At 44.0% G+C, this 9437-nt stretch overlaps 1 protein-coding gene and 1 long non-coding RNA gene across 2 annotated transcripts; one reads left to right on the top strand and one right to left on the bottom strand.

Moving 5' to 3' along the window:
- LOC116264813 (receptor protein kinase-like protein ZAR1) lies at positions 1-3775 on the bottom strand. The gene is made up of 3 exons (XM_031645222.2): positions 3660-3775; positions 1300-3449; positions 1-975 (listed from the first exon to the last, which is right to left on the bottom strand). The coding sequence occupies exons 2-3, from the start codon at positions 2762-2764 to the stop codon at positions 338-340; spliced, it is 2103 nt and encodes a 700-aa protein (XP_031501082.1). The 5' UTR covers positions 2765-3449; positions 3660-3775; the 3' UTR covers positions 1-337.
- A 3319-nt stretch (positions 3776-7094) lies between these two features.
- LOC116264605 (uncharacterized) lies at positions 7095-8876 on the top strand. Its single transcript, XR_004174908.2, has 2 exons — positions 7095-7513; positions 8592-8876. It is a non-coding gene; the product is annotated as an uncharacterized LOC116264605 (long non-coding RNA).
- Positions 8877-9437: the final 561 nt, after the last annotated feature.

Here is a 9437-nt window from a genome sequence, read left to right as displayed (position 1 = left end):
TACCAAAGGAAGATCTGTATAATAGGATTGCAAAACAAAAATCATTGGAATATTTTTATCGTGATTGCAGTAAAAAAGCTACAACACAAGGCAAAAAACAGATTTAGAGATAGATAAGGCGATGAGAGCATGTTTCATCTACTGAATGCTCCATTGTTAGCTCTCATCCATCAGAGAGTGCAACAGAAGCAGTTGAAATGAAACAAAAAGAGCACGAGTAGAACTGTGATTGCCTCAGTTGTGAGGTAAAACCATTTTCAGTGCGCTCAAGCAGAGGACTCAAATTCAAATTATTCAAACCCTCAGTAGCCATGGCATCATTGCACGACTTCCACTCTCAGTTGGTCCCAGTCAACCTATCCAGCAAGTCACAGACATTCCTCATTGACGGCCTCCTCTCTGGATTGCTCTGAACACAGGCCAGTGCAATTTTCAGCACGCCGATCATCTCTTCTTCCATTTCCAGTTCGTGGAGCAGTACATTGTCCAATACATCTGAAAATGGTTTTTTCTCATCAATGCATAACTGTACCCATCTCACTAGATCCATATCCAATGAAGCCATCAAGGCTTCTGGAGATCTTCCAGTAATCAGCTCCAGTAGTATAACGCCGTAGGAGTAAACGTCCCATTTTTGTGATGGCTTCAAAACCTTCGGAGCTTCTGGGGCTTGATATAAAGATCCAGGACTAACAATTAAATTGACTGCAGCATCAGCAGAATGTTGTTGCTTGGTCTCAGTCGCAATCCTGTCAGACTGTAATCTTGGTGTTCCACCTGCTATGTTTGCTAGCCGTCCTAAGCCGAAATCTGATACGTAAGGTTCCATATTAATCCCCAAGAGTATATTTGTAGGCTTCAGATCACCGTGAACATACTTCTTGGGGCTGTACTCATGCAAGTAAGCCAATCCCTTCGCTGTCCCCTTTGCAATTCCAACCCTCATTTCCCACAGAAGAGGAGGACCATTCTTTCCTGCAATTGAAACCAAAATAAACTGAGAAGAATCCAGAAACGCACCGGCAATATAATGGTTTAAAACTGTTTCTAAGACTTGGCTGTTTAGAAATGAGGTAGGGCAATAACATTTCATTATACTGCCGAAAAGCAAGGATGTGCTCAGGTCATTGCCAACTTTTAGCACCTGAACTGTGTTAGTTGTTGCAACAAAGACCATCGCATAGTCATCATGATATCACATGAAAATTTCATGGTTACTTGGAAGAGAAAGACAGTTAAGAGAGAAACTGTTGAAATATCAACATCCATTAAAAAGTTGGATGGAATCTGAGAACTTACCATGAATGGCAGAAGCCAGATTTCCATTAGGTATGTAGTCATAGATAAGAAGCTTCTCATCGACAGACCAATAGTACGCTCGGAGTGCAACAATGTTTGGATGCCGGAGCTTCCCAATTGCTACGACCTCGGTTTGAAATTCTTTCAGTCTTTGAGACCCACCTTCACCCAATCTTCTCACCGCTAAGGTGAGCCCATCTTCCAGGACGACCTTGTAGACTATGCCAATGCCACTCTTGCCTAGAACAAAAGCAGTTGCCCTGAGCAGCTCATCCAAATTGAACCTCACATGTACATCTAGTGGCACCAAATCCAACTGCTCCAAATTCTCAGAGTTAGTCTCCGATTCATCCTTCCTAAAACACAGGCAGTCCCTCTTCGCCACCTGACCCTTTTCATAGCTTGAAAGCTCACCCTTCTCATGTGAAGAAACAAGCCTCCAGTAACAAAATAAGAAGACCAAAGCGATCAATGCAATCCCCATAGCATCACTCAGCACGATCGCTATTATTAGTCCTTTGCTCAGGCCCTTGTGCCCACTGCTGGAGTTAACCATATCTGACATTGTAGGAGGCGGGTAGCCATTCGGCAGACCTGGAGTTGAAGAAGAGATGGGCGAAGTTCCAGGGCACGGACTCCTCAATGGAGGACCACAGAGATGTGGATTACCGACGAATGCTGTTGGTCCTCTATTAACCAAAGCTCCATTCTGCGGTATCGGCCCACTGAGATTATTGTAAGTGAGATCAATGTAGACCTTCTCAGGAAGGTTTCCCAAAGATGCAGGGATCGAGCCAGAGAAGAGGTTATGTGACAAGTCTACAGTGCCTTGAAGGCGAGACAGGTTTCCGATGCCGCCGGGAATGGAACCCTCAAATCTATTATAAGAAAGATCAAGCGTTTCCAAATAACTGAAGGTAACACCAAATCCATCAGGCAGAACACCACTAAAATTGTTCTTGCGAAGTATCAAAGATTTCAATCTAGTGCACTGCATCAACGAAGAAGGCAAGGAACCATTCAAAAGATTGCTTGATAAATCCAAGTTCTGAAGGTACCTTAGCCCACCAACATCTGAAGGAAGCGATCCAGAAAAGGAATTTCCGTACAAAAACATGCTCTGAAGGCCCCCAATATGGAATAGTTCTGAGGGAATACTTCCATTCAGTCTGTTATTCCTCAGGTTGATGTGTCTCATGTAGACCAAAGAGCCCAGAATAGACGGCAAAGAACCCAATAGCTGCTTCTTGGGCATGCTCAGGGAGACCACTCTGTTTTCACTGCAAACAACGCCATTCCATGAGCATGGCGTCTCTTGGGATGAATCCCAGTTGCCTGTAGCATTCTGCGGGTCATCCTTAATGGAGTTTTTGAAGGCCAAAAGAGCTAACCCTTCTACATTCAAGCAGAAAACAGAGCCGCCATAGTTCAATAACAACACCAACCAGATCAAAACACCGACCATGGCTCAAAGCACCCTGCAGCCACCTCACCGCTTCAATCCTTGTCAACAAACGCCCCAGCTTGTGAAAAATGGACGAGCAAGAACAGAATGGCCTCCCTTTGCGACTGACTGAGACAGAGAGATATATAGGCTCCCAATTCTTGGAGTTTAAACCCTTCAGTGCAAATTCCAAGCACTAAAGTTGAAAAATTTGAGACCCTTTTCGAGCTTACAGCACGACAGAGAGAGATTTTTAGCTTACCTTCTGCTAGTAGACCACGAGTGGTTACTATTCAAGAGATTACACTCCAGACATTGAGATTTGCTAATGGCAGAGAGAGAGATAGAGAGAGAGGATGTCTGGAACGACACAACTAGCCGTTTGCCAGGATCCAAAGGGAACCCCACCCAAGAGGAGAGAACCCAAAGAAGGGAACTGCCTTTTCTCTTACTCCAAACTAAGATTAATTAATTTCCCCACCACTCATGGGTTCATTTGTTTAATAGACGAGCTGTTGGAGACAACTAACACAGGCTTCTTTTACAGCTGCACAGTAAACCGCAATAAAACTCGCGAACAAAAACCAGTTTCCATCCCTGAAACCCTAGAAAACCTGGTTTCCCATCTCCCAAAACCACCAAACAGAAGTCCACGAGCCACCTGCAAGGCTGCAACAGCAGTCCGTCGTCTGCAGCCACTGTACGCCTTCAACGCATAAAAAAGAAGAATATATTTAGCCGAGACCACTCGCTCAGTGAACTAAAACCAAATCACTCTATAAGTGAATGTCAAAGCATGTTATGTACTTTGTTCACAGATTACTGTGATTTGGTCCCATCGTAAGTGACTTGTGATACGTAAGTAACCTAACTTTAGAATGTATACGTAAGTGGTTTGTGATATAAATAAAATTACCGTCGTCTAAGTTGAAGATTCGACTCAAACAATCACTTCATCGAACAAAGTTGAATTCGTGATTTACATAAGATCAGGGGCCGTTCATTACGCCGCCGACTTCAGGCAGGCCCCCGGCGAACGGTGGCGATTGCTGCCGTAGAGCGAGGATCTTGATTTTTTGTGCTTTGCCGGAGAACCTGACCCAAAATTCCCTTCAATCACGGGTCGAAGACTTGGCAAAATGCTGGTGGGTGGGCCTCCAAATGGATTAGGGAGGGATCAACTAAGTAAACAGGGAGTCTTTGACGGGTTCGAAGTCGGAGCAGGTCCACGTCTTCGTTTGGCCCTACCGGCCAGTTGTCCTTTCTTCTTCCCAGTGTGAAAGGTGGAAGAGGGAGCAGACTTCTTCTCAGTGCCCACCTGATCACACTCTGTCAGGTCCATGGCGCTTTGTACGATTGAACTAAATACATGGTGGGGTCGTTATCCGAAAAAAAGCCCAACAAATATCAAGCACAAAAGAGGATACTTTCCATAATATGAAGCTCACAGTTCCTTAATTTTTTTTTTTTTCTATCTCTATCTTCTTTCTTCGCATAGTTGTCGGAATCTATTTTAGAGCGTTTAAGTAAGAACTCTGATTGAATCAAATCGAATCAAAATCCATTAGGAGACCCAAGTCCCCAAACATGATTCTAGTTTTCCATCTGGCCATCTCGAGTTCGGTTGCTGCACCGGCATTTTAGGCATAAAGGAAAATCACGAAGCCTCCGAATTAGATCCAAGATCGGAAGGTGTGATTGCGATTCAGGATCTTCCGGCCTTGTGAGCGACCACATAAGCGACCATGGAGGATCTGAAACGTTGAGTTTGAGCAGAAAAATTATTAGTTTATTCTCCAAGAAGGAGCTTTGATCTGGCAGATGCCCATTTTTCTCGATTTGTTTGAGAACAGAGTGCAGTGAGTCTTGACGAGTGAACCTTCTTTGGTGGAAAAAGGGCAGGGGACCATTTTCCGGTGACGACGAAGATTTACCGGGTGCAGTCAATTTGGGGAGAATCCAATGTTGTTTTCTCAAATTGCTTGAGCACATGAGGTTCTGCCTTTCTTACTCCTTTTCACTTCAGGAAATGAATACCATATTTGCTCAACTTTGCATCGAAATACTATATTTGCTCAAGATGGGTGTCAATTAGTCGGATCCGAGAACCTGGCAGTCGGTTCAGCCGGTTTAAGGGAAGGGGGAATTACGCGAACATTTATGGATCCATTCACACTAAAAAGAAAATTCTTGCAGAACCGGCCTGTATAGGTAGTTTCATCTCTTTGTTAGGAACAAAACACAATAAACTCTCCTCTCGCACTCTCAAGAGGGGGTTAGAAGCAACAAGGAAGAAGACAACGATTTACGTGGTTCGGAGCAATAATCTCCTACGTCCACGGTCGCACAAATCTCTTGTATTCTCTCTCTTAAATGAACACACAGTACAAACACTCACCAGCGACGGTCATCCTCAAAACATAAGGATTAGGGCAATCCCACACAATACAGACACTCACCAGCGGTGGCAAAGTTGGATCCGCGGTATTGTAAATGAGTGTCCAGTATGAATCAAGTTCCATACACCAACACTCTTAACACGACGGAGAAGACAAAAAGAAAAAAAGAAAAACGAAAGGGCTTTGTCGTTGCTAATTGACATCCACACCGTCTAATGTTAATTAACATCAGAGCTTGCGTGTCTCCGCTCACACAACATGGAGAAACTTTCATTTCTTCTTTATGATCATCTTGAATAGTTAGTTCCCTACTCGGCTCACACAACATGGAGAAACTTTCATTTCTTCTTTATGATCATCTTGAATAGTTAGTTCCTGATACGAAAACGTATATCAAAATCAAGAGCAGTCTGGATCCGAGTAAATCAAATCACAACTACGTTATCTCCTTACGACCGAAACGTATATGAAAAGCACCGTCATATTGGCGTATCTTCCTGGACGTGCCAGCCGGCGTGGACACACAAGGTTCATTTTCTTATACTTTCCTTCGTCATTGCATGTTAAGGTAGAGAAGTTATCTTTGAAGATGATTGCCTGCCGCGTTAAAATAGGAAATCGCCATTGAAGATGATTGAGGGTTTCGTGATCTTTAAAAAAAATGTAAAAAAATTGGCCCGTAGCCAGCCATCCACGTAGTTTCGAAGGGGCAAATTCCGGGGCCCACGAGAAAGAAATTTTGGTACGTAGGACGGGAGGGACGCTCATGGCCGCCCCCCCCCCCTTCCGACCGCGACAGGAAAAGTGTGGAAAGGGAAGGACGGAACGGTGAGGGTTTGAAGGGGCCGGAAGGAACGGCCGGAGACTGAGGGAAATGCCACCGAGGAAGCAACCGGGAGATTCCATGGAGACGCTGCCGCCGCCGCCCGGGCAGGCCGGGAAGTGCTGCCCTGGACTGTCCGACACCGTTCTGGGCGCCTGCTTCTTCTGCGTCTGCTGCCCCCTGGCCCTACTCTGGTGCTCCGTCAGGCTGCCCTGCCGGTTGGCCTTCCGTGCAGGCCGCTCCGCCACCCGCTCAGCCCGCTGTTTCTGTTTCGGCCGACGCAGGCACGAGCTCGTGTTCTCCTCCTCCTTCTCCGACATCGACCTGGACGCGATTGGCGGCACCGACGAGGAGTCGCTCCGGCGGAAACGCAGGTCGCGCGGTGGGCTATGGCGGCGAAGGCGGTCGCCCGGCGGGTCGGAGAGCAGTCGTCGAGGGTAAAATCAGGTGCGACGCGGACGAAATTTCTGGGAGGAAGGTAGGGTTTCCGCGGGGCCGGAGAAGCGGGAGAAAATGCCCGAAGCGATTTGGGGTTTTTCTATTATTATCATTTTTTTGTGAAAGTCCATTTTTTAAAGCTTTGATTGGAGAAATTCTGATTCCCATGTGATTGCATGTGTGTATATCAAGCAAAAGAAGGATGTTCTGTTCTGACCTTTAATTTTTTTAGTTTCTGATTACCGATTGAGTGCAATTTTAACTGCTGACCGATCGGCCGCAAACATTGGCGATCAACTCGTTTGGGGAAGCGTCATGAACACATTACATTACTCCAAAAGATATTTGCTCCGAAACATGATTTTAATTAGAGAATTGTGCCAAATCTATCGACGCCATCAATTAAGTGACATAGCTGTTTTTCAGGGATGCACCTTAGGCTGGGTCACGCCACCATGATTAGTGGCCCATCTAGTTGTCGAGTGACGAATCACAATCCATCTACGAACGAGTCGTTCAACAGTGTGCCCTACATTTCATGTATCCTGTGATTCATAATCTTAAGTTGAAAGATGATATATATATAAAATCTGGGATGATGAGTTATCGTAAGAATGATGTGAAGCAGAATATTGGATTTGAAAGCGCGTTGTGATTTTATTTCAAACCAGATGCGCAGTGGGATCCGAGCTTGAGATATATAGTCATGGCCGGAGAATGCGCGTCCCCGGCCACCAAGATCCCCAGTTCCCCACCCTGTAAGGCATCAAAGCAAAACGGTTATGTACACCGTCATCCGTCGTGTCCTCTCGCGATAATTTTGGAACGACAGAGTTGAACAGGCTTTCTTGGCGGTTGTTCTCAACCTCTTCTTTCTCTCTCTGTAGTGTAGATAGATATATAGACTACACACACAACCAACCCTCAACAACTCCTTCCATTACACAGGATCTCTCTCTTTTTTTTTACAGAAGACACTTTCTCTCTCTCTCTCTCTAGATCTCTCTAACTTCAGCCATGGCCATGTCAGAAGGAACAGCCACTTGCATAGACATTCTCCTCGCCATCCTTATTCCTCCTCTTGGGGTCTTCCTCAAATATGGTTGCAGGGTAACCTTTTTGGCCATTTCTATGTTTCTTTATAGTTTATACATCTGTATATGCTTTTAATTTCCAATGCAGTGCATTATTGTGCTTTAATTAGTTTACCGTCCCCCCAAGGTTACATCCATCGATCAAAGCTAAACTTGTCATTCACGAGGCGACCTTGGGCCATTGGACTAATGATCTCCCGTTTTAGTGTGTACTTCCATTGGAAGGAATCAAGATCCTGTTGGAGTAAAAATCCTCACTGTGGTAATTTGAAGAATGGCAGAAGGGAATTGTTTTAGGTCCATTTGTAGGCCGGAATTCTTAATCTAAGAGGTTGCTAGCACCAATATCGTTGGAAAGTAAAAATTTTCACTTAGTTTGATGGGTAATAATGCTGTCGCCATTCGCCTTACAATCATGAAAATAAAAAAGAGAGGACTGAAAATTGACCATGCGATCTGGTCTAGTTGCATTCCAATTCCATTGGAATCCTTAATTCTAAAATATCTCTCTCAACCTCATTTGAATTTCAGGAATTCTATGCTTAGTTCACTCAATGGACGTGTATGTTCGATTCCATTAAATTCCATGAATCCATCATTTTCATATATAGTTTGAAGGAAGGAAAACGAGAAATGCTAGTCCAAGAGAAGGCATTCGTTTCTCACTAGGAATATGAAATTGCTTTTCGCATGGAAATGGTACACCGCAGGAAGAATTTCATGTAGGGCCTCAGGAAATATGAAATCTCTCTTTCTGCATTAAACAAGTGACCCGCCTCATGGAATTGGGTTTCCATTCTCCAAAGTTTCCTTATCCAAGCGCACTCCATTTCTATATAAGAAAGATCTGGGTTTGAATTGGCGACAGAAAACTGGATTTTTTTTTTTTGTCTCTGGTGGTGCTAGAACAGGCTCTGGTTTCCTATATATGATAGGAAAGCCTTCATCCCTTACCCTCCTTGCTCATCTGATGGTCTTCCTTCATGGCATGTTCAATTTCCGAAGGAAAAATGAAAAAACATGCCTCAGTTTTCTTACCTTTATTTCTTGCTTCATGGAATTCATGCTTGTACGTGTGGTATTTTTCTTCCCAGGTGGAGTTCTGGATCTGTTTGCTGCTGACGTTCGTTGGGTACCTACCAGGAATCGTCTATGCAGTTTATGTGATCGTCCACTAGCTAGTCTCATTTGCAGTGGAAAGCTTCATATTTCCATGTTTTATAAGTTAGGCGTTTGATTTGTATTTTCTCTGTATTCCAAAAAACTGAAATCAGAAATGGGTTGTATATTGAATCCGTAGTGAACCATTTACATCTGCAGGTCTTCCATTTGCTATGTATTTAGAAAACAGCTAGATTAAGTACGTCTTTGCTTTCCTATGTTTACATGATTTACATGCTGATCCATGAGACAAATCAACCATGATCAGAAACTTCTCTTCTCTATAGGGAATTGTTAGATGAGACGTGCTCTATATTTCAAGAAGACACTTGTCAGATACATAAATGTGGGTTCTCGTAGTGGTCTTTGCCAAAATTCAAAATTCGAACTACCAAATTCCAGTTATGATGCAGACATGATTTTCCACGTCTTTTTGCTTCAGAAATGCTACCATCTATACAAAATTAATCAACTCAAAACGAGGTTGTCTCTGGCTCAAAAGATTGCTGCCCCTAACCTTACTATTACATCGACCAAAGTTGCTCTAAACCGCCTTTCTCCACTGCCACGGATCTCCAATGACACCAATCTGCCCAACCAAAAAGGTGAAATCGATACATTAGATTTAACAAAATTTCATCTGCCTCTATGCTTGTTAACCTGTTGAACCTGCAAACAGCAGAAAAAACAGTTCGCTGGGCAGACTATCGGACCACCACAGCAGTTTTTTGTGATTTCTCATGCACAATAGAAGCACTGCTGATGCAAAATTGTATATG

The sequence above is a fragment of the Nymphaea colorata genome, chromosome 11, assembly GCF_008831285.2.
Source record: "Nymphaea colorata isolate Beijing-Zhang1983 chromosome 11, ASM883128v2, whole genome shotgun sequence".
NCBI lineage: Eukaryota > Viridiplantae > Streptophyta > Magnoliopsida > Nymphaeales > Nymphaeaceae > Nymphaea > Nymphaea colorata.
The sequence above is the reverse complement of the archived record's forward strand: the minus strand, read 5'-3'. Positions and strand labels throughout refer to the sequence as shown.